Source organism: Camarhynchus parvulus, chromosome 1 (assembly GCF_901933205.1).
Source record: "Camarhynchus parvulus chromosome 1, STF_HiC, whole genome shotgun sequence".
Classification (NCBI taxonomy): Eukaryota; Metazoa; Chordata; class Aves; order Passeriformes; family Thraupidae; genus Camarhynchus; species Camarhynchus parvulus.
This window is the reverse complement of record NC_044571.1, coordinates 23,899,740-23,925,907: the sequence shown is the minus strand read 5'-3', so window position 1 is coordinate 23,925,907 and position 26,168 is coordinate 23,899,740. Positions and strand designations below refer to the sequence as shown.

The following is a 26,168-nucleotide window of genomic DNA, read 5'->3' as shown; positions in this document are numbered from 1 at the left end:
ACAAAGCTTCCTCAATTTCTGCTTAACACCCAATTCTGTTTTTGCTGAAGAGCAATCCTGAGCACATTCAAGCAGCCACTCTCTTATAAAACCCTACTTCTGTATGCTGCTCTTCAAGAGCCTTTCGATGTGACTAGACTGGTAAGTAGGAACTCCAATCAATTTCCAGCTTGATACCAAGGAAAAGTTACTTATCAGGTGTTATTTATCAACTCTACAAGCTTCCTAATAGACTCAATTATCTATCTATCAGCAATTCAGTGAAGCTACACTGGCATTTTCTAAAAATTTATTATATTTAAATCAAAGAATCCACCAGTTTGGGATCTTGCCATTGTAGTGATAGAAGAGAGTCTGAATAATACCTAATTAAATATAACAGAGGCTCTGCACAGTCATTTGTGATTTATGCCATGTAGCAATCTGTGACATATGGAGATTTTATGTTCTAGGTAAAATTCATTAACTGTTTGCCAGCTTATTCAAAAATGCAGCCAAACTGCTTCCTGTACATTAGCCTCCAGTGTAATAAAACACAGGTTTCAACTACATATGTATGGGGTTCTTCTCATTTTTTAGAAACACAAAAAAATAATTTTCTTTTGTCTGTTTTTAATGCACAGGGAATTCACATGTATGAATGGTCTGAAAGAAAGTCTGTTTGCCCCAGAGCAGCAGTCCTCATCTGTAGATCACATCCAGAAACTACAGGAATGCAAGCACAATAAACATACATTATCTGGTCAAGCTCATACTGTTTATTTTGGTAAAGCTGCTACCTCCATCTTCTCTCTACTGCCATTATCCTTCTGTACTCCCTTGGAGGATAAAGCAAAGGTGCAGTCTGGATTCCCACAAACCAAAGCAATTTCCAGCAAAACCAAGTAATTTCTCCTGCAAACATCAGAACCTTTCATGAAACAGACTAAGATAGCATTGTCTGCTCTGGAGCACAGAAGTTTCCAACCAGAAAGACTGCACAGTCTGAGTAAAACACATTCATCCATTCATCTCATAGAACATCTCAGGTGGGCTTTTTGGACATGAAAGTCTGTGCTCAAGGTGAATTCAGGGCTTTATTGCAACCTCTTTAAATAATAAGTATTCAGACAATAGGTCGAAACACTGCTCTTTTGGAATTTAAGTTTTTAAAGCAATCAGCCACAAAACTTAGGATATAAGTATTCCCTGAACAAAAAAAAAAAAAAAAAAAAAAAAAAAAAAAAAGAAAAAAAGAAAATGAGAAGGCAAAAACCCCAAACTTGTCAGTTAAATGTTGTACATCAGCTCATGTTTACTAGTGAAGGTTCACGCAGAAAAAACGAAACACAACTAGACAGCACAGCATAAAGTCCTACTTCTCCTTTGACTTTGCTGAGCTCTTGTGCTCTAAGATACAATTATCTATTTTTGTGCTTCTAAATTTCACAGTGTCTAAAATGAAGACTGCACTGCAACACAGGAGAAAGGTATTTTACAACATAAACCCAAAGGTGTTTATATATGCTCTAGTAAGTAGTAGGAGGGTATATGTAGGCAGGGAACAGTATTTGAGGATAAAAGCTTTTTGAAATAGATGAAAGATTGCGCAGGAGATAGAACACACAGTCTGGGGGTGTTTCATCTGCCCTGTCTTTTGGGAGGAGTCTCTAGATATCATCCATAGCCTTTGCCATAGAGAGAACTAGTAGGGACACTTCAAAAATGATCCAGCAAGCTAAATAACAATGCTGTAGAACATCAGCACTCCAATGCCTTTCATTGTTTATGAAGTGTAGACACACCCTCTGAAGCTTGTCCCACCATCACCTTATCTTTTGCTTGCAGCAAGGTAAGTGGTGCAAAGAGTGCAAGGCATTGCTTTTCACTCAAGCACTGTGGTTTGACTCCAGCCACCAAACCCCACACAGCAGCTCAGTCACTGCCCCACCAGCAGGACTGGGGAGAGAATAGGCAGGGTAAAAAAGAACTCATGGGTTGAAATACAGTTTAAGGGGAAAGCTAAAGCTGCACACAGAAGCAAAGCAAAAAGGAATTAATTCACTGCTTCCCATGGTTTGGCAGGTGTTCAGCATCTCCAGGAGAGCAGGACCCCATCATGTGCAATGGTTACTTGGGAAGATAAACACCATCACTCCAAATGCACTCCCTTTCTCCTTCTTCCTTCCTACTTTCTATTATAAGCATGAGGTCCTGTGGTCCGGAATATCCCTTTGGTCAATTGAGGCTGCCTGTCCTGGCTGCGTCTTCTCCCAACCTCCCACGTACCAACACCTTCCTCCCTACCATGGTTGAACGAAAAGCAGAAAAGCCCTTGACTCTGTTAGCCCTCCTCAGCAATAACAAAAACATTTCTATATTATCAGCCTTGTGTTCAGCACAAATCCAAAACAAAGCCCTGTACTAGACACTGTGAAGAAAATTAACCCTACCCCACCTGAAACCCTACCCCACCAGCACAAAATTAACCCTACCCCACCAGCACAACAAGAAGAATAAACTTATTTGTAGCATGCTTAAATTTCCTTGCAAGACTTGACATTACTTGGTACCTTGTGGGACAAGAGATAATGGCTTGTAAGCTAAACCTGACACCTGTGTGGTAGAAAAGCCACATTATAATTTCTAACCATAATGAAATAGTTGTACAACACTACTAGGCAATGTAGTAGTCACTTGCTTGAATAAATCATGTCATGATTAACCTGGTTTTGAAACATTTTCCTGCAACTGGCTAATGGATTTGGAAATTATCATGGCGAGAAAACCTACAAGATACATACACACAAGTAACATAATCACAAAGACTTTGTTTCCTTAGAAAGATCAAAGCAAAATATGCTTATGTGTTTCCCAAAGCATAATGGTAAAGCAGCTAATTTTTTGATTTTTTTAAGAAATAGTCCAAGTCCCTATGTCAGGATCTGAAGAGAGAATTTAAAGCAATCAGAAAACAACAGTCATCCAATTAACACTGACTGCAATAACACATTTGCATTTTTAATATATATCTATATATAGACAACTTAGAAGAGAAAATAAATTGGCTGTTTGCACTAACTCTTACAACTTTTGGATCTATGAATTTATGTCACTTTTTATTTGGCATTTTAAGGAGCAAGCAATGTATACTTGTTAGAATAATATACTAATTAATGCTTGTCACTTGCAAGCCTGTGAGGAAATAGCATCAGAATATTTGGTCATATTTGAAGAATCGAAATTGCTGTAAATCACACCAAGAGCAAGTAAAACTCAAGAAGTTCTAAATCAGAAGGTAGAATGAGAACAAAGAACTGGGTTTGCCAAATGACAATAAAGAAAGATAAGAAAGAATTGATGAGAAGTCCTCCAGAAAATATAACTCTTTCTAGTCTCTGCACAGACCTAGCTGTCTTTATTTGACTGCAATACAAGACTTATGAAGTGACAATTATGTTTTGGCAATAACAGTTATTTCCTTACAGTACATTAAATGTAATAATGTATGGATTAGCCCAACTTTCAGGTATAGGATAGAGAGAAGGGAAGCATGTGTACCCAGGAAGAGATGCACTGGAAAATTCTTCCTGCCATCACAGTATAATATAAAAGTTTTGTTACACAGGCACTTAACACAATAGACAGTGAAAAACACTAAGACTGTTGTTAATATAAATCTGTTGTAAATCTGAAATTTGGGAAAGTGAATTAACACATTAGTGCACAGTGAGAGAAAGCCAGAATTACAGCCACTATACCTCAAGGGTACTGAAAAAGCTGAACTGCAGAAGCAACAACCAACTACTTGAATAAAGAAACAAAAAATCAGATTGTTTCAAAACCTGGGGCCATTCTTTTATCACAGACATTCTCAGATATCACTATTTTAGTCAGCAAATATGCCAGGGCTCAAGAGTCATACAGCATATGAAAATTACAGAAACCATAGGAGAAAAACACATAAATCAAAATTTGCAAAAACCTGCATATATAAAAGCTAGTTAAGCATGATGTGAATCAAAACAAAGAGGATATTGAGTATCATACATCATAGGGAGTTAAAAGTCAAAAAGGAAGCAGTGGTTCACAGACCCAGCCATAAGAACTGGCAAGCACACAGGAAAGGAAATCCTATGCCAAGTGAACTGTGGTTCTACACGCAATCTAATAATTTAAAGAGATTACTGTAAAGTAAAAGCAGATGGAAAAGTAGTTTACCACACAGTGTAGCTAACAAAAGTTCTGCAGCAGAGCTAATATGTATGTCTTTGGTCACTGTTCTGTGCACATCAAGGGGCTGCCATCTCAGTTTTCAAATAGCAAGAGGATTGGAAACTGGCCCTCCTCCATTCTGCAGAAAGGCAACTTATCGGGAATATTGCATTCAATTCTAGACAGTCAAATTGGAGCAGTTCAAAAGAAACTACCACAAATAGTTTTGAGGCCCGAGGGACTGATTTATGAAGAAAGATGAAAAGAATTAAATATGCATAGCTTAGCTAAGCAGTGACTAAGGAGAGAAAAGTTAACAGAAATTTAGAGTGAAAAGGAAAAAAAAAGGTTATATACCATAAAAATGAAGAGAAGATGGAGCAATAAAATGAATTTAATATAGTGCAAATTTAGGCAGAGTACCAAGACAAAAATAGTATATATGGATGAGATTAACAGGTAAAATCACAAAATTCCTTGTTTGGTGTACTGAGTGGACAGCCACACAAAAGCAACAACACAGGCACAGGAGGTCTGTGTTTCTGACACTCAGGTCAGCTCCTTCACTCAGTTCTGAAATCTCCAAATGACCCTGTAAAGCTCCGTAAAGAGAACCCCTCAGTAAAGTGAAGAACCAACCCATGAGAATTTCTAGGTGTAAAGCAACACCACCAGCATCTGAAAGGCTTCTCTCCCCTGCACTGGCAGGGTAATTATTGGGTATGTCCTAGGTAAGGCTGGCTAAGGCTAGAAGAGCAAGGATGATTGCTAGTGAGAGCTGGCAATCAGATCTGATCCAGATCAGAGCTGGATCTTCATGGGTAAGTGACAATGAATGCAGGTTTAGTGGCTTTCCTGACACCAGTGTTTACAACAGTCTCTAAGGTCACCTTCCACATTTACCATCAAGAATTACACTTGTGGCCATATATAGGACAGCTGTAGAGGCATGGAAACCAAAGTGAAGATAAGCATTATTATAACATTTGATTGTTAACACGTGCAGCAATGTCCTTTCTGGGTTAAATTAAAATGGGGAAATATGGTTGATAATTCAAAAAAGAGGAAGATGAAGAAAAGGAAGAAGAAATTGAACAGCTTGATCTCACTTGACCAACTGAAAAAAAGCAGTATCAAAGGATGGACTCCTAGTCTACACATATCTTCAGGCACCTTTACTGAAGAAATAACTGGATGAACATAAACAGGTTTTAGAGATGTTGAAGAAACTGAAGTAAAAATTAAACAGAAATTATTATTATAACTCTGACATTACTGCTCACAAGAAAGAAAAATGTCCCTCCAAGACAAAATAAATCTATATATTCATTGCTGATTAAGAGGAATTAAGTCATTTCGTTTGCCTTAAAAGCTTTACTTTTCACAACTATGTCTATATGATTTACACATGCCACTTCTGCAACTAACATTAGTACTGCAGCTAACAGAATCAAATAATTGTGTTGAAAGGAAAGCAACTGAAAAATAACCTGTTCAGTTCATGTGCAATCTGAATATAAAATGTCTCTCCTTTCACATAAATTGATTGTTGAATAAGGAGTATATTGTTCTAACATTTTTAGAGCTTTCTGCAATAAGCTACCTACAAACAAAATTACTATTCTTCCCAGAAAGACAGAAAAAAAGAGGAAATTTCTGCATGCCTGCTTTCCTCCTTTCTCAGTTTAGATGTCAACATCTACAAAACTTCTCACAGGAGAAAGCTTTGATTCCTTTTATGGGAAAGAGATCACATTTGAAAGCTATCAATTAACTCTCCAAATATGACCTTAATACATTGCTCTATTTTCTGTAGATGCCTTTACAGGGTCCCATATATATTTTATGTGTTACACTTCATAACAGGATTTGCACTGAATGGGACCACAGCAGGAGTCCACCAGCCTGAGGTGGTATGGCCCAGATCTCCTGCCTGTCTGTGTGCTCTGAATACTGCTTCCACCTCCTCTAAAATGTCATATTGCATGAGAGACATTCACAGTAGCATTTACAAGAAAAGATATCAGGTGTTGTCTCTTTTTTTTTTTCTGAGAATAAGATTTTTTTGTTTTAAAATCCACTACAAAATGAAAGAGAGTAAAGTACACTTCCAACATGAATGTCCATATTCTAGCTAGCAATAAATGACCAAGTGCTCTTCCACTGTGTGTGGTGCCCTCCTGTCCACATTCCTTGCCAGGTCCCATCCTTACATCAAAAAGAGTTTTAAAGTGGACTAAGTCAGGGCTCTCTGAATCACCTTATAGATGGGGGGAAGTTGTCAGGGACTGTTGTCTTTCAATATACAAGAATGGCACTGGTATGAGAACCAGTTCTGGCCATGCTACTTGGATTTCTGTTTCTGCAAGGGATACCACACTGACCCAGCTGTTGGCTAAAGGGATGTGCCGCAGTCAAAACTTGCAGATTTCTCTTAGTAGGTCTTATATTGCTGTTGTTTTCACTGAAGGCATTTGCTCAAAAGCAAACAAATGGAAAGTACCTCTTGTAATAAACAAACAGCATTTTCATTTAATTGGTGGTGTTCTTCTATTATATATTAAAAAACTTGCATTAGGACAGTTCTCTATTTGCTCCAAATCAAACTAAGCTTTTGCTGAATTAATTATTTTCATTTGTTTAAGAACAAATTAGAATTAGTTCCATCTCAGATTTCACTTGCTTTAAAATAATCATGTTTATACTGTTGCAATTTTGATTGAGGTGTTAATTGAATTATCTAAAAATATTTTCTGTTTGGTTTTATAACTTAGAAACTGTGCAAAAATCAGCATGATGCAGTATATTAATTTATATGAAACAAGAAAAATAAATAAATGTGATTATTTGGAGCAAGAAGCTACATCAGGATTGAAAAGTGGCTATATTGCCATAATTTCATACATTGAAATAAAGAGGTTGGGAGGGTTGTGTTGTTGGTGTGGGGTGTTTTTCTGCTCTGTTCCTACAGCAATCTTCTCAAAAATGTAATATCAGACTCTGAAGCTTCACACATGCTGTGCCAATATGGTGAGAAAATATGATACTTTGACTTTTATAATCTTCTTTCATCTGATTTTTAGGGTTGATCTCTTTCTTTGCTGTTTGCAGAATAACTAGAAGAAAAAAGCTCTCCAAATACCAAAATGATAAGGAAATTCTTATAAGCCCTCACTAAAGTTTTCCACAGAAAGTGCTGATTCTTCTCTTTACTGACAGATTTTTAGAGTAGCAAACAAAATAATGACAAAAAATAATTGGTGGATGACTGTGATTTCCACTAAACTACTATAAATAGAAACGATTCTTAGTTGAATACAAAGTTGGAAATGTTATAGCCTTCAGTTGTCCAAGTTAATAATGCTCCTTTTCCTATTATTTCAAAGAGCATTTTTCCAAATTTAATATCATCTTAATATAAAAATGCATCTTAATAAAATTAATAATTGCTATTCTATGTGGTTGGGAAAGCTGTTACTGTGAGGTAAGTTTTATTTACTGGAAACACACTAAGCAAATTATTAGACTACTAATACAAATGTGCCAAGCTAATTGGCTTATTGACAGCTTAAAATACATTTTTCTAAGTATAACTTCCTATGTCTACATACTGATATAAATATTTATTTTTTATCTCTTTCCTTGCACTCAGTGTCATGAATCTCAAATTTGTCAATATTTAGATTAGGTAAAAAATTAGTTAAAATTAAAAAATTCATGTTGCATTTCTGTCATTGTCACATGAACTCAGGAACTGGAGAATAAAAATAGAGAAACATCTAACTGGTAAAGACATACTGGCATTCATAGGTGGTAAATAATATCCCATTTTCTTGTTGGCCTGCACTTATCCTGTGATGACAGTGAGAGACATGGAGCTAAAAAGCATAATAGAAGCAAAAAATATTCTAGCTGCAGCTCTATTTGTATTAAGGTTAGTAAGACAAAATCCATTTGTTCTAAACTGAATAATTAAAAACCTAGTTTTTTAGATATCTTTCATGACACCTGAATTATCGTATAACTATTTTTAAGAGTTTGCACTGCACATCACTGATACATCAGACACATTCAGTCTGTCAAAATGGAATACAAAATATCATGTATTGCATTAACATTCTCTTATACATTTTTACAGTATAAGCTTTTCAAACAAATACCTTTCATCAAAATCTCTTTACTCCCCCAGACTTGCTTTATGTGCCTTCACAAGACCTTAAAACTCCCAAGCAGTGGTTCATTTCACAGAGCCACTCCTCCTGCTCTTTCAGGATTTCCAGGGCAGATGAACTCTGACTCTGCCTCCCAATTTCAATTCCAGCAGGCAGGATCACTCAGCCATGCTAAGCATCTCATTTCAGTAACAATCTTAACCTCATGCCACAGGTCACAGTGTTATGAAGCATGTACAAGGAAAAGGAATTTTTCCCCGCAGCCATGGTGTACTTAACTCTGTTATTGCAGAAATAAACCATGACACAAGAGTTAGCAGACACTATCATGAGCTATCAACCTAGATAAATGGGATAGGTGTTGAATAAGGACTGTCACAGACATCCTGCTTCTGTTTACAGCTCTCATTTCCACCACCTGCATATTTTTACTATTTTGTCCCTTGAGCTTCTCACTGGAGGCAGAACACATGCCCAAGAAGATGTGAGAATTCTCTGAGACACCAGAATATACAATAAATAAATTATTACCACCTCCTGCCTAACCCTGGAATAGAAGAAATCCTGCTCGTGGGAAGCAGAAAATACTTCAAAAAATTTTCTAGTTCTCTTATGTCACCAACCATCCAGTGTGACAGAACACACCTATGTGTCGTTGTTACTTGGGTCATCACACATCCTGCCCATGCTGCCACAGAGGTAAAGGGTTCCAGTGTCACAGACTGACTACGGGTCTCCAATTCTTCTTTTCAGGCTCCTCTTCTCTTGTTTGGTCTAAACAGTAACTCACTCTACTGAGGCACAGATCAAAGTTTCACAGGCTGTCTCACAGTAAGAAAGCTGATATGAAGGTATCATGTGTTTTACCCCAAGTATTACTTCTTCATCCATGGGAGAATCAATTCAAGTCTCCATCCTCTGAAAACTGAAACTAATGTATCACATCACATCTTCCCCCCACCCTGTCCAAGCTCCATAAGGTTCAGGTAGAGCCACCTCTTCATGGACAATCCTTGCCATGTAATCAGGTCCTGAAGGTAATAAGGGATAGATATTGAAGAAAATGATTATGTTTATTTTCTATCTTGTTTCAAATCCCGAATTAAATTTATCAATAAACATCTAATTAGTATTTCCATCCCAGATCGTGGTAGGTGTTGGTCTGTCACATAGCACAATTCCGTGGGTTTTAATTCATACAAAGGATTTAAAGGAATTGGAAACAGATAAAACAGAAAGAAGTAGAAGCTGATGTTCAGATTTTATGATCCTAATATTTGGAAAAATTCACTTGGCTTGGACTTCCACCAGGCATGAGTATAACTCCTTCTAGCAAGGTTTTTATTCTGTTTGCACTTATGCACCTCTACAGCATTTGCAGGAGAAATCAGATTCTGGAGTAACAAACTTAAGCCTCCTTGCTAAAGTACTGTTTTTCTTTCTACCTTTGCAGATCCCTCAGAGGAAGCCCAGAGCAAAGGTAGAAAACCACTGCCATAACATGTAAATGATGATATTTATATCATAACTAGATATAAAAGGGACAGAAGACAGCAGCAAGGTGCTGCCTAATTTGCAAAATTACATTCATTTGTACAATCTGTCACACAAATCATCAAGATAAAATGGTACCCTGCAGCTGGCAGATAATATGTGATACTCTCCTACAAACCACTGTTCTCTTTTCTAAATATTCACACTCACAGATTGCCAAGGATAAGCTACCAGCACAGACAGGGACAGCTCAGAGCAGCAGCAATACTTGGCTGCAAAAAGGAGATGGGCACGAGTAGTGACAACATGAGCTGCTCCAGCAGGCAGACACTCATTCAGCTTAGTGTTAAATGCTGCAGGTGCCAGCTAAAGACAACATGATGGCTGCAGCAGGCACACTTCCAGAGTATTACTGGGATGAAAGACCTCACTGGGCATGGCCCCAGAAAATCTGGTTTGACCACACAGCTACCCCTGCTCAGAGCAGGAGGGAGTATCCAGAGAATGGCAACAGAGCTGGAGAAGGGTCAGGAGCACAAGTGTTACGAGGATCAGCTGAGGGAGCTGGAGGTGTCTAACTTGGAGAAAAGGATGCCCAGGGGACACCTTATCACTCTCTGCAATTGTCTTAAATGAGTCTCCTCTCCCAGGTAACAAGAGATAGGACAGGAAGAAATGGCCTCAAGTTGTGCCAGAGGAGGTTTAGATCGGCTATTAGGAAAAAATTACTTCACTGAAAGTGTGGCCAACACTGGAACAGTCTGCCCAGGGAATTGGTCAAATTGCAATCCCTGGAACTGTTCAAAAAACATGTAGATATGGTGCTTGGGGCTGCGGTTTAGTGGTGGATATGGCAGTGCTAGTATAATGGCTGGACTCCATGGTCTTAGAGGTCTTTTCCAACATAAATGATTTTATGAGTCTGAGGTGGACTGAAGAGCTCTCAAAGCTGGAGCTTTCCAGACAGAAAATGCCTGTGACTAGATGGTGACTTATATGGTGAAGTATATCTGATTTTCACAGCCTTCTAATGGGAGCAATGCCATGAAAAAATGAAAGAATATTATTAAAATTGTACTAACATCATCGGAGAAAAGCTATAGCCCTTCTCAGCTCAGATTCCCACACCGAACTTCTGCAAAGATTAAAAAAAACCAAGATGCAAACATATACAAAAGCCAGGTACATAACACCGTAGTTCATAAAACACCAGCTTTTAAGTGTCATTAATTTGTGCCTTTTAGATATTTCCTCTCTACCCAAAGTAGTCCAAGAGACAGTGCTCTGCCACCACGCTTCCTCTGGATCAGTTTCTTTTCTCTCTGACACAGAAATCATTGGTGAAATGAGTTAAAAGCAAAGTGGAGTGTGAAGAGTCACGTTCCAAGCACTGTGAGATTCAGCTGTTCTCAGCACATCTCAGAGCACTGCCGGTGCTGCAACTGCGCACGCAGCCCTGGCCCATCTTTGGTCCCAGCTGTCTGCCAAACACAAATATCTGCAACATATTGGCATGTGAAGTCAGATAATAATGCTCAGGGGAGCATTGCAGAGGAAGTGCTTCTCCTTCACTAATTACAGGTGGAAATGGAAGCGCTTCTGCCAATTCTGAGAAGCATGGGCAGTGAAAAAAACTCCTGTCAGGCTCCAGCAAGCATCCGTTGTCTCCTAAAGGACACTATTTGGAAAGAAAAGAGCTATGTGGTAAACCATCCCAATCTACTGAGAATTCACTAATCAAAACTCCAAATCTGAAAAACAGGAAACAAATATTATTGACAAAATTGATGCTGTGCATTCACCTTTCCCTCTGCTATGTTTTAGTCCTTCATCTCTGCAATCAATGCAATGAACATCCCAATTAGTCATCATTTGCTTCCTTTTAACAGAAGAACCTCAGGGTCATCCTCATATCTTTCCTGTAGTTTCATTGAAGAGTTACTTATTTCATATACTATTGACTTTCACATGCCTATCTAGATTTGCTACAATTTCACTGTAAGAGTAATTTTAAAGTGAATAAAAACCAAACAATACTTTTTTGACATCTTCAAGGTAATTACATTGCAAATTCCTCATTTGCATTTATCAAATCTCAGTACAAGCTCAAAGATTTATCCCTAGAATGCACCTCTGAAACTGTGCAGTCAAACTAATCTCTGCTTCTCTGCATGAGCAGGGAATTGTAGCTCCCAGTAGTATTAAAAGCAGTCCATACACCAGTCCCATTCAATGCAGACAAGAGGAAACCCATATAAATCATTTTTACTTGAATTACTAAAATACTTCCAGGGCACCTTAATTTCATATTAAGACAACAAAGAACCACATTACTTGTTTATTAACTATAACACAGTGTTTTTAAAATAGTTTCAAAGTGTCCTTGGTACACTTAAGTCATCAGAGACCATGATCTACAGAGAAAAACCTTCTACAGCAGTCTGCTATTTGACATGTAAAAACTGTGCCATAATCACTAAAGTCTGAAGTTTTCTAAGTCCTTCAGTAAAAAAATATCTATGGCTATTGAACTACTGCTGGCTATTCAAAACAAGTATTTAAAGAATAATTCATTTCTCTGGTGTAAACCCAGCAATTTCCACTCAGACCCTGTATGCTTTCAAAGGCAAATCCTATAAGACTGAAAAATGTGCAGCTAGAAAACAAGCAACCTTGAAAAAAAAAAAAGCTGTTAGGAATTTCCTCTGCAATGAATCAAATACATTTAGCATAGATCCCAATTTCAGGATGTCTTTAAGGAGGGAAGCTTGCATGATTCAAGGTTAAAAGTTCATTGTTATTTTTTTAAGTCTGTCACACCAAATAGCTAAATATTCTGACAAGGAGGGGATATAAGCATTTGATCTACAGTAGATGATGAGCTGGGCTGGCAGTTATAAAGCTATTCTCATTCGTATATCCTTGCAAAGTGTAAGAGCCATGTTCCAAGGTTGTCCTTAAAGGCGTCCTTAACATAATGCTGTCAATGACGTTTCTTCTTTTCGGACATTACATTCTTTGGTGATTGATTTAAACAAAAGTTTTAAAAGCTGATCATTATGAAGTTCAGAATGAGAGCATTATTACACACACAATGAAGTTATCTCTGAACAGAGGAGAGAAAGAAACACTGGGCTCTGCCTGTATATTCACATGCAAAGTAACAACTCCCCTTCCCCACTACTATGTTGACATCATGCAGCATCTGCATTCGACTTTTTGCATATGTAATGAAAAGACACACCTCAGAAAATAAAGACAGTTTTAAAAGCAAAATAACCATTTTGATACTTACAGCATTTGATAAAATGGTAATGAGACATTCTTTCATCTCAGGCTGTAGTCTCGCTACAGGTTTCAGCATTCTCTTCTGCTACAACTGTCATGCCCAGAAAATGCATTATTTAAAGCCCTTCCTCAGGTATCCAGTACACCTCAGAATACATTATTCAGCGCAGTTTCTGTTCCAGGATCTTGCAGAGGCTTCCAAGTCACCCTCACCCGGCTGCTGGAGTTACGATAAACCTCTGTGCGTCTTGAACCATGACTACTGCACGTGCTATTGTAGCATAATTGATTGACAGCGCTCCTAATCCCACATCCCCAGGAATAGAAAGATTTAATTGGTGTGCACTTGCAGCCACATTCTTCCAGCACTGAGGTGTGCTGCTGCACTGCGGCTTTCACAGTCCTGCCAGTTAATGGCTTTTCAATAGCTTTCAAATGGCAGCAAACTAAGCTTGATGAGTGGGCTCGAATGAAATAGCAGAACAGGGGATCTTAAATTTTATTTGTGCATGTTGTTCGTGTGCCAAATGCGACCAGATTTTTAGCTAGTACTAAACCAGGATTATTTTTAGTTGCCACCAGTTGCTGTGTGAATAGGAAATTGATATAGGTTTCCAAGAATAACCATCTTTTAGCATCACAGATCATTTTTCAGTATATTGTAAGGTAAAAAATCAGGATAGAGCTTACAGCCATCTTCAGAGTCTCATGGTTTATGCATGGATTAATTCACATTGAGCTAAAAACATGCTTGTGTGTACATTTCTTGGTATGTTCCTGTTCTATCATTTCTTTGTATTGCAATGCATCTTTTTCACAGATGGAACATTTATGTCAGGAGACAAAAACTGCAAGCTCTGCATGGTTTGTACCATGATTATGCGCATGTTATCTAATGACATTTAAATCACCGATTGTAAGAGAAAAAGCCTAAGAAAATGCATCACTAGGAACAAGTCCATACAATTATTTATCACACTGTAGAATAACAAGTCAATGTACACTGACGCATTACCCAGTTTCAGATTAAGGGCACACAAAAGGCAGACCTGCATTGTATTTTAAACACCCAGGCTGCAGCATCCTCTGAGAACAATTTCTGCATTACTTTGCCAGGAACAGTTATCCATGAATTTGGCTACTACTTCTGTGAGAAACCTACAGCAGAACTGCAGTAAAATATTTTTATAGTATCAAAAAATAATTTAAGAAAATTGTACTCAGTGAAGACCTCGATTTGCTTACCATGCATCATGCTTGCCGCAGCCAACACTTCACTGGAGTGAGAGCTCTTGTAAAGGAAAACTGATAGCCCAACCATGTTTAAATCTTTTATTCATCTGAAAGGGTTCTCACCTACTATTTTGTCAACATAACATTTTAACAGCTACAAAGTGTTAAAAGGACTACAAAGGAAAAAGGGTCTAACTAATTAGTGAGGATCACTAATTCAGATTCTATTAACTATTCTGCAAAGTTCCCACAAGAGCAGAAAGATATATATTCACAGGCTTCCAGTGATCCATTAGCAAAACCTTTAGGTGAAATCTCTCAGCTCCTAATAGCCACATATTTCACATCTGGTTTTAAGTTAAATATGCACAGCAATACTTTTGCAGCACTAATTATTTAGGTGTTTTGGTTTTCTCCCTGAAAACATAGTTTTCCACATGAAAATGAAAAAAATCAAGAAATAACCAGGGGGACATAGGGATAAATTATATAAAACACAATACAGTAATTACATTACCATGGAAACTTTTTTGCTGTAAAGCTCAGAAGTCCAAAGTAATTAAATCTATTCAGACTGTCTTTCACACCTATACAACACTAGGCCGGTTTGGGCCATATGGCTTATAAAATAAACATGCAGAGTGTTTTAAGAGGCAATGTTAGTCATAGTTCATGAGCAAGTGTCAAGTAATCTGACAAAAAGGCCTTTGAGCAATACTTTTTGGTGGAGACATTCCTGACAGGTTCATCTCTGGTGGCACCATCAGGCAAACAGGCTGCCGTGTCTAATAACCTCACACTTCACCATCTCACACTGGTTAAAACCAGGAGCACCTTAGTAAACAATGGTGAGTGAGAGAAATGGACAAATGATGCTTTTCAGCAGACAGACGTGAAAGGAAGAAAAAGGACCTGATTTTGGCTTGAACAGAATGTGAAGAAAAAGTATTTGGATCTGTCTCATTTTAGATTGTAATGTATGTGATTATGTATTGAATTGCCATAGTAAAAATTTACGATGGTGGAATTTGGTAGAATTTATGTGACAGGCTAGACTACATCCTCTATCCTGCAAGGAATGAGGGAGAGAATTCCACAATGCTAAGCTCAAGATCCTGCGCCTGCATTGAGGCAGCCCCTAGTATCAATACAGTCTGAGGGATGAAGGGACTGGGAGCAGCCCTGCTGAGAAAGACTGGGAGTTAGTGTGCTTGCAGCCCAGAAAGCCAACTGTGTCCTGGGCTAAAAGTGCAAGTGTTAGAATGGTAGGTGCTGCTGCCTATCTCTTGTCCCCAACAAGCCTCTCCTGCCGAAAAGCAAGCTGAGTGAACATTCAGGGAATGCAGTCAAACCTCCACTCAACACTCACCACAGCTGGCTCAGCAATAGAGGCAAGAAAGGCTCTTTTGCAAGGTTTTATTCCAGCGGAGCAACACAGTAGCTGAAGGGTAACCTGGCTAGAAAGAGCAGGGAACCAGGTGGAGCAGGCAGTTTAAGGGGAAGGGGTGGGGGGCAGAGCTGAGGGCTGGGCAGGGGAGACTGGCCTCCAGGGGAGGGGGGGCCACCCGGGATGCCAAGCCAGGGACAGGGGAAGGAGAAACTAAAGGAAGTTGTGACACAAGTCCATGGGAGAATCTGGTTTTCCCCCGGGAGGGGTAACTCTATGGTGAGTAGTTACTGTTGTTTCCAGGGCTGAGGGCTTGGGAATTGACCAAGGGAAGAGAGTTCATGGGATGCTACACTGGGCTGCTTCAAAAAAAGTATGGCAGGTCAAGAGAGGTGAACCTGCCCCTCTCCTCTGCCCTTATGAGACCCCCAACCCTGGAAACATTCAAGGTCAGGACAGACCGGGCTCTGAGTAGCCTGATCGAGTTGAAGATGACACTGCTCATTGCAGAAGAGGATTAGATGAATTTAAAGGTCCCTTCCAATCCAAAATGTTCCATGATTCTACATCCTTTACAGAGAGCATTTAGGTACAGGACAAACTCTTGAATGCAGCAAGCTGTTGACTTGATATTTGCATCAGACAAACTGGGAGCAGAGCTGTTCTCTATATGCTCTGATTTCTTCTCTCCTAACGTGTGCTGGTCTATGTCATTGGGGAAGAATGTCGGACTGTTTGACAAAGGAGGGTTGCACTGCTACACCATAGCTTGGGTCTGTGCCCTTCAGTAGGACTGTTGCTCTAATCAAGTCCATGAGCAGCATCTACGCGGCTGCAGCAGGGCACTGTGCCCTTTCCCATTCTCCAGGAGCCTGTATGCCAGAAATATATGGCCAGTTACTCAAGTAAAGTGTGAATAATGAATGGAAAAAAGGCACAAACTTTTTGAGAGGTGGCACCTGGCAGATGGCAACCTCAACAGGCTTTTTATTTTAGAAAACTGTGTTGGTTTGTTTTTTTTTTAATTTTGTAACATAACTCGTTTTATTATGTGGGTAATTATCATTAATGGGTTTTGAAAAAGAAGTGTGTAGGGGGATAGAATAAAGGTAGTATAGAAAGTAATCTTATCCCATAAAGAGTTGCAGCTGGGTTAATTATTAAAGCTTATGAGCAGGCCTGATTTTTACAGGCCACACCTGTAGCCAGTAAGAAGAGTGATATAAAAGAGTGGATTGGTTGGCTCAGGGTGAATTAGAGTCAGCTGGCTACTGCAAGGATAAGGAAGAGTCAGTGCCCAGAGGAGCTGCCTATGAGAAACATCAGGGAGGTATGAAACTCTAGCAATATGCAACCCTTGCAATGTAACGATGATAGAACTCTTGCAATATAATGACAACAGAAGTGAAAGCATAAAGGAAAGAAAACATGGAAAGCAATGTATATTGCTATCAGCAAGAAGTTCTGACATATTGAAGGGCAGCAGCAAAGAGAATTAAGAATAGATAATTGCAAATGCAGAGACAGGATGAACCTTCAGGAGAAGGGGCAACTAAACTTGAGGTAAAAGGGAGCCACAATAGGAATACTTAAGAAGTCAAAATCTGTTTCACCTTCTGGAAAGACATTATTTCCAGTGCACTCTTTTTCTAGGTTGGAGAGAAGAGGAAGAACAGAGAAGAAACCATGGTGGTGGGTTGTCCATGACATAAACAAAGATTTCAAGTGTAAGAAAAAAAAAAAGAAAGACTTCATTTTTTGGAATGAGTCTGAAGGAGGGAATACTTCATTGTCAGTGATTTTACAAAAGAAATCATACAATTTGTTTATTCACAAGAAAGGGATATCAGCCATGTTAGGTATTCTCTCCTGACTGAACTACACCAAAAATTCAAAAGAGAAAAAATATATAAACAACACTTACAATCTGACCATATAAACTATGGAATTATACATAGACAGGCTCTGATGGCATTGTATGTTGCAGTGTGATGCATAATTGTATACCTACTTTCTCTAAAGTAAAGGCAGCATTGGCAGGTTTTCAATCACACCTCCAGTGGTTCTCTAAAGACTACACCAGTGTTCAAGTCTACAAAAAGGCACAAATGCTTTTGAGCTGGGGACAAAGACTGAGCTGGTACTAAATCTGGTGATAAAACACTTAACGTATTTGATTTTGTCCAGCTCAGCAAAAATATGGATAAAATAGAGTCAAGGTCAGAAAACAAGGTCTATTTAGCTCTTCTAGAAAAGTTCCTTGCACCGTCTCCCTACAGAGAGAAAACAGCCAATTTTGTTCTTTGTAGAAATTCAGCATTCCATGAAATTGCAGAGTTAATTAAAGAGAATCTTGGAACAGGTCAACCATCACTAGCATAGTTCTATTTCTTAGGATAAACACCCATCTGGGATCACCATCTCAGAGTAGACACTGCTTTCAGATCTCAGTTTCCGAGGCTCAGACCTTGACTTAGAAATGCACCTATGAAGTGCTTCCTAAAACAACTGAGCAAACAAGAACACTTTAAAATAAGGTTTTGCTGTCAAGAACTGACACACTGTATTGTACTCATGTCATGTAAATATCTTGTTACTCTTCTGGTGTCTCCTGGTGTCACAAACAATTGAACATTTAATAATTTTATCATCTTAGTATTTTGCAATTCACATATAACTGAAAGATTTGATAGAGGTATGCAGAACTATCCAAAAGCAATTTGAATAATGAGAAAAGCACCGTGACTACTGGTTTTAAATACATGACAGATGCTCCCCATTTATGCCATTTTTGCTCAGTGCAGCAAAGCTTGTTATATTCCTTCTAATGTTACAACTTCATTGCACTACTTAGGGGTTTAAGACTGCAGACAAAAAAAGTGGAATGCAGAGTAATATTGACATGGCTCATGTGTTATGACAAGTAATACTGCTTAGCAATCAAACCTTGGCCATTCTATCCAGCTGCCAACAAGCCACTCTTCAGATAACATCTGGTAGCTCTATGCTTTATCAGGAAGCAGGGATGAGCTCTAGCAGATGTAGATACTTAGCAAGAAGGACTCTGTACTAATTTTCTCTACATGAGTCACAGCAGAACAAAAAGAGCAGTTTCTCCAAATAATTTTTTCTATGAACTTGCATGTCCGATGGATGTGAGGTTTGCTAAAGAGATTGCAGCAACAAATCAAATCTAATCACTCAATCACTCAGCATGGTTGACCTCTAGAAGACCAGATGACTTTATTTTTCTCTTCCCTCTTCCCTTCCTGCAACTTTTGCACCCTTTCCTTGTTTTCCCATTTCACTGGAAATGCATCAATTTTTTCAGGAAGCTGGCAATCTTCCTCCCATTATTCTACCTAGAGATTGAGAAAAGTGAAAAAAAAATCCTTTTTCTTCTTACCCCTGTACTGTTGTAACTGAATGTATACAGGTGGACTAATCTGTAACTGTTCTTTAATGTATTGAAAACAGGAGGTTAAAATCACAGGATATTATTCCCCACTACTGAAGTTTGCAAAATTACCAGTAGAAACCATTTGAAAGCCTTACTCTCTTCCTGCCACACCCAAAATGACAGTTTTCAGGCTGTGAGTAGGTCTGTCTAGCAGTCCCTTTACTGGATGAAATGAAGAAGCTCTCACTTGTTGTGGGAGAGCCTAGAACAGGGGCAATAACTAGGCCAAATACAAGAACTCCCAAAAGTCTCATATATGGTTAGGCTTATGTTTGGCATCAGTACTGACTCAATAATTAACTTCTTCATTACAATGTGTGAATATGCTTTTTTAAATTAGATTTGTTAAGAGATCTGATGAAAGACTGCTGCAGAGAGAAGCTGCTGCCATATAAATGCAAAGTCCCTTACAAGACTGATGTTAAAATGATAAGCAAAAAAACATGACAGCCATCAAAATGCCCAGACATTGAAGTAAAATTAGGGAAAACCTGAAAGGACTGCAGAAGGAGTCCTTGAGATAGAAGGTATTTGTAATTTAGGAAAAAATTAACTTGGACAGCTGCAAAAGCCAAAGAAGTGATAGAATAAGACCCTTCTGGGACTGTAGGACAGCACAGAGGACAGGCAGGTAATTTCAAAAATTTTAGAAATTACTCTACTACTCAGTGTCCCAAAAAGGGAAAAAAAAATAATTGATGTTGAAGATTTGTAAGGGGTGGTGAAGTGATATTATTTTAAATTTGCCAACCATGTCATTCAAAAAACCTACCAGAACAAAACCACATGTACCATATGCTGTACCACGTGCTGTAGACCAAGACCAGAATAATACCAGTTCTTTTCCCCAGCCTTTCTGCACTTCATTCTTAATGTAACTCAGCACACATTGTTAATGCATATTTGTCTTACAGGTTTTTCTTATGTAGCACAGAGAAAATGGGAGAGAAGGGGTGTAAGGTACAGAAAACTACACACAACTTTTATTGAATTTACTGTGCTGCCATATGTGCACAGTGTAGCAACATGCAGCTGGGTGGTCTCTGCTTCTGCACCTTCTCCAGTTTCTAATGCACATATCTACTTATTTCCTCTTTTTTTCTTTGTCTGTGTCAACATGTAAAGAATTCATCATCCTGACCACAAAGCCCAGGTGAGAGTCCAACTTGATAAGAACAATAATCAAATCAAAGGGTAAGATGCTAAGAGATTTTGACGTGACATAAGATAACATGCTATTGCTTGAAAATGATATGGAGAAGTCCATAAGCTCACTGAACAAGAGAGGCATGCAAGATTTACTGTACTCTGCACAAGTGAGAGATGAAGAATCTACTGCACTCTGCTTGAACATAATAGAACTACATCTCATTCTCAAACTAGCAAAGAATGGATAAGAAGTTAACAAGAACTAGGCAGTTGCTTTGGAAAGAAGAAAAATATATGAAAGAAGCAAGGAAACAGAGGTATAGTAAGATGACTACTGAAGGCACTGATTTATAGTGTCCCAGCAACAGTGAGAAAGAATTAAATCTATATAATTTTAATTATATAAATCTATATAATATTAATTATATTATCAAAAAAGCGCATTCAGTGAAGCAAGTTACAAACAAAGGCAGTCAGAAAGATAGTGGAAAAGAACTTCTTTCATGTGAGCAGTGGACAGGTCACAGTTGAGATGCCAGTGATCAAGAACAATAAAAGAGGGGATTCCCCAAACACAGATTAAGAATGATGTGAAGAGCACTGAGGATTAATCAATAAACACAAGATGCTTGATGATCAGTTCCTTCAAACAGAAAAAAATGAAGTACTCAGTTCAGATCTCTGTGTTTTGTACAAACATGAATAATAAAGGCCAAAGCCATCAAGTCAGCAAACAGCTGGTTTACACATGACCCAGTAAAGAGTAAGGCACCTTTGTACAGTTACTGCACATACCCCTAGAGCATCAATAACCATCAGCACATTTTGAGCTGAATTTTGTTAAAATTAAGATAACTGAAACACTGTTTTCCTATTTTACGATAATATACTCTTTGTATATTTCCTTCTCCATGTGTGGAACTTAGAGTGCATTTGCTTTTTTCTCCAATGGCTGGCTGTTCATAACAAGCAGAAGATTTATTTCTTTGCTCTCAAATGAACTTACTCTTTTAATTAAACACTGTATTACAAAAGTAGTTATTATTTTAATTTTATTTTCTTGAAAATACACTAGTAATTACCTTTAATTTCAAAGAGCAAAAGACACATGACAAGGTAAGAGAAAGTAATGTACAAGTATAATAGGGCAAAACACATCTATAAAAAAGAATTATCCAGCAAGGAAAATCATGCCATCCTAACCAATTTATAAGGCTTTTTTGTTTGATTGGGTTTTTTGCTTTAATTTATAGCAGAGTTTTCCTTCAGAAAGAAAAGAAGCATTCACTACCTTGCTATCCTGGCAGAGGGGAAAACTGCACAAGAAATCATTTCCTTCACCCGTTAGCCAAAATACCTTATGCTGAAATCTCCATGGATTGCTATTTCTAGGCTGTAAATTCTTAGAAGAGAAAGCCACACAAGTTGGTGTTGACTGTAAACCACTCTTTGATTCTTAGACTTTGACCTCAAAACCAGCAGGGGTTCTGTCACTGCCTTCAAAGGACGCAAAGTGAAACACTTAAAAGTGAATGACCTAAGATTATTGGAAAATGACATAAATGAGCTATCTTGGAAAAAATAATTAGCAATTATGCATAGCACACCAAGACTAATTTGCTTAACATCTCCCAAATGCTCCTGTTACAGTTGGTGTTAACTGGAGACCACGCATTTATCCATTTCTCAAAGTCTTTGTCATTTCAAAACCACTTTTCCTTATCATTACCAACATATTTCTGTCATATTTGAGGACAATGTAGCAGTAGGTAATGCTATTTGACTAGAGAAATCAGTGGGATTTTTTTTAACCAAATCTAGGTTCAACCTCTTATTGCCTTGGCCAAAGTCAAGACATGATCAACACCTTTTACTATCAATCCTTAGGGATATTCCATCTATGTAAATTAAACATTCAGTTGGCATAGGTTTATTGACTTGGGTTCTGTATGTCTTAAGGAGAAAATAATTACATCTGCTAAAAAATATTAACATTTGCTAAACATAATTATAGTGTCTGAATGTAACACACATTCAGAGTTTTGCTAAGCACAGTTTTAAATTAGAATGTGTTCAAATCATCAGAAGCAAATTTTAAAAAGGTACTTTGAACATATGAAAAGATATAAAGGCTTAGCACACATGCACACCAACAATAAGATGGAAAGTTCAAATGCTTTGTGATATTAACATGCTTTTTATGTGTGTTTCTCACTTTTTTTCTCCTTTTGATTTGAATACTATACAAAATACAGAAGATGAGTTATAGACAATTTTTTGAGGTTCAATCTAAAATGCACAACCACATTTAGAATACTTCAAAATTTGCATAGCTAAAGAGTGAGTTAACAGGGTCCTTCAGAGACTAACTAAGAAGATCATATAATACATATAAAGGATGATAGACAAATACTATTCACTCGATACAGATTATTTCACAGTGAGCCTGAGGGTAACAAGGCAGGTGTGAAGATTTTCTTTACTGCATTAAGGTGCTGCTACGGACATATGAAAGACAACTCCTGATGTGCCAAAGGGACACCATATCTCAGGAGCGTTGAGGAACTACAACCTGCATAAGTGACATTAATATACCACAAAGAATTATACATCTGACTGTGACCCCTGCAGAGACAAAAAAAAATCAACCAACCAACCAAAAAAACTAAAAAAAACCCAAGTAAACAAAAAACCCCACCAGAAACAAAACCCCAAAAAAAAAGCTGGTACAATTTCATTAATGCAATCTGAGACATTAGGCAAAAAAGTAGTGCCCTTAACAATGCAGCTCAGGAAATCTGCAGCAAATGAACTGGATAGAAGGAAGGAAGGTTTTCAGATTTCAACTTTTTTGAGAAAATAATTAATAGCTAATTTTTACTGCTTGTTATTTCCTCTTTTTTTTTGGTATAAATATTTGAAACTAAAACCTATTTTGCATGTTGTATTTCTGTTTACAATTATCTGAAATTAAAAGCAAGCTCATGGTAGCTAGCCCATGTCAAAGAACTTTACATTAGTCAGCATGATTATGACTAACACAGGAGGTAAAGGTCTCTGTTGAGAGCACCTAAGTTGCCAGCATAGGCAAGCACACCACTACAAGCCACGATGGCTACCTCACATTGTTCCTCAGAGGAGCTGCAGCCCCTGGCTCCCCAGCGATCCTCCACCTGTGAGCTGAGAGCCCTGCAGCTGCCCAAGGTGCTCTCTGACATATTGCAAACAATAACAATGTCTGGGAAAAGACCAAGGAGTTCAAAAACGCTTTCCTTGAAACAGGTGCATGAAAGGAGCAAGGTGCATCCAGATTGTCTCAGCTATTAAACACAGAGATCCTACTACTCTTTTCCAACATATGAGCCAATGATAAACAGCTGGAAGCTACCACCTTCTTCATAGACCTTTTTCTTTCTCTTGATTTTCCTCACACTGCACAGTGGAAAAAGAAATGCTTTCCTCCCCAGTTATGGCTTTTTAAAGTCCAGCTTTTAAACAACCACTGTTGGGGGTTTTAGCTGTTCTCTGATTTGAGGCAGTTTGTATTGTACTCCTCTGGCTTTTTTTCATATGATCATGTCCTGGAGAGTCGACAGTTCTTTTTTCCTCTTTTATCAGCAGGATATCAAGAAATGGTGATAGAAGAGAATGCTGGCAGCAATGAGGATGACTATCAGAGAACTGAAGGCAAGAAAATGAGAGGGCACTCAAGGTGCATGCACTGCTTCCAGTCCTCCTGGTGAGTATGCCCTCAGTAAGACACAATGGAAGAGAAAGGCAAATCCACAGCTGCTCACTTTGCTCTCTCACCAGCTGCTCCAAAAACATCAAGGGTAGAGAAAGCAGAGAGAAGGGTGAGCAGCTGCTGTCAGCTGTAGGGCTCTCACAAGCACATCCATCAGTCCAGCTCCAGTTGGCCATCCCTGTGACACAATCTGGGAGGGCTGCCCCAGCACTGCAATGTCAGACACAGCAGCCCTGAGGTGCTGGCTCAGCCCACACACAGGGACTCCCAACACAGCAGCAGCACAGGGAGGGCAGGCAGAGAGGTACAACTGAGATCTGCAGGCCCATGGCTCACAGTGCACCTCTGTGTATTGCAGACTGGTAATAGCTTATCGGTCCTTGACAATGATGTTTGATGGGGATCTTGCTGAAAGACAGAGGAGCAGACTCCTGTCCCTACCAGGCACCTCCTAGGGCAATGGGAGGCTGAAACATAGGAGTAGGCAAGACTGAGTGACTGCAAAAAGCCTTGGTGGAAAAGGTGGGGCGGAGCTGTGCCTGACTGAAATGAGATCAGAGCTGGTAGCACAGCAGTGCCACAGCTGGGGAGCTGCAGCAGCAGTTTCTATCCTGATTGGATTTTTTTTCTCTCCAGTGAAAATCTGGGAGAGAGAAGACCAGATATTTGACAGCAGTAAGGTGAGGAAAATGCTGATTAAACATGCATCAGCCTGAGACAATGTCTTTGACTTTGCATGATATTACCTACAGGTTAATAGCATTTTCCTGTCCCAGCTTCATTTTCCAAAATGTCTCTTAAAGTCTTCCAAAATCCCTGACCTTGATGCCTGCACTCTGATCTTTCAGTGGTTTAATGTCACTGAGTTTTTAGTTTTATTTTCATCCTAGTATCCCTCTTAGCCAAAGAAGGAGGCAGCTCCTCCCTGGTAAGGAACACAACACTTCTGCTTAGCTGTTTTGGCCGCTTACTGTGTGGCTACGTCCCAAAGTCATTCATGGAATATTCCTGCAGATTACAATGTTAAGTTAATAACATACTCTTCTAAAAATGAGCATCTCTACAGCACATTTCCTGTATCTCTTTGGGCCTTTTTATAAATATTCATACACATAAATCAAAAGGAAACTCTTAAACAAAACCTGAGGACAAAATCTCTTGTGTAACTTGCTCAAACAGTAGGTTTGTTGTGTAGAGAGGATTTGTTGGCAAATACACACAGGCTACTGTTTGAATAGGTAATGTCATGGTCCATCTACTGCTCTTGGATGACCCAATTGTACTTATTTCCCTGTAGGAACACCACAAAGAACATCAGTGTTCATTTTTATAGAGTATGAAGTATTCAAGAAGAAAATCAGTGTGGGAGCTAGACTATATTCCTTTCAGTTTCTGTTTAGATCTACATCTGAAAGGAATAATAACCCATCAAGGAAGACAATTTAACTATGACAATACTGAAGTTTTGAAAGGCAGCTTAAAGACTCTCTGGCATTGCAGCTTCTCTGTTGATAAACTAGGTAAGGAAAGCTTATATTTTTCAGATGATCTATGATTTAACTATACCTGAGAGATGAAGGACAGATGGTTCACAAATAAGATTTACATTTCAAGGGTTGGCTTTACAACACAAATAACTGACATCAAAGTTTTACATGAAAATGGTCTTAAAATATATGGAGATTTCAAGAGGAGTACTGAAGAACTAAATCACATTTTACAGGGATCAAATATTATCAACAGGACATTATTTTCAAGAAGCTGAAAGGAAAAAAAATAATAGAGAGCTACATATAGAAGAAATATTGGTAATCATAGAAATTAGTATATAAATCATAAGCAATGGAAAGGTGTACCAAAAAATTGTGATGCTGCTAATCCACTGAAAATTTCTCTCCTGTATTAGACACATGACTGGAAAAAAAAAAAGTAGTTACCCTGAATTTAAGTGGAATTTTAAATTATTATTTTAATTATTATTTGTCTCGCTTACCATAATTGGTATTTTTCATGTCATGGATATGATCTGATCCACAGGAAAAGCAA

The 26,168-nt window shown here is 38.4% G+C and overlaps 1 protein-coding gene across 4 annotated transcripts in view; it reads right to left on the bottom strand.

Moving 5' to 3' along the window:
* MYO16 (myosin XVI) overlaps positions 1 to 26,168 on the bottom strand; it is a 358,619-nt gene that overhangs the window by 271,562 nt on the left and 60,889 nt on the right. Inside the window, exon 1 of one of the 4 annotated variants that reach the window (XM_030948447.1) lies at positions 13,156 to 13,444. The exons of the other annotated variants lie outside the window; for them this stretch is intronic. Within the exon in view, the coding sequence (XP_030804307.1) occupies positions 13,156 to 13,183 (28 nt within the window). The 5' untranslated portion in view covers positions 13,184 to 13,444. Of the gene's footprint in view, positions 1 to 13,155; positions 13,445 to 26,168 lie in introns of those variants that run through there. 4 annotated transcript variants of the gene reach the window in all.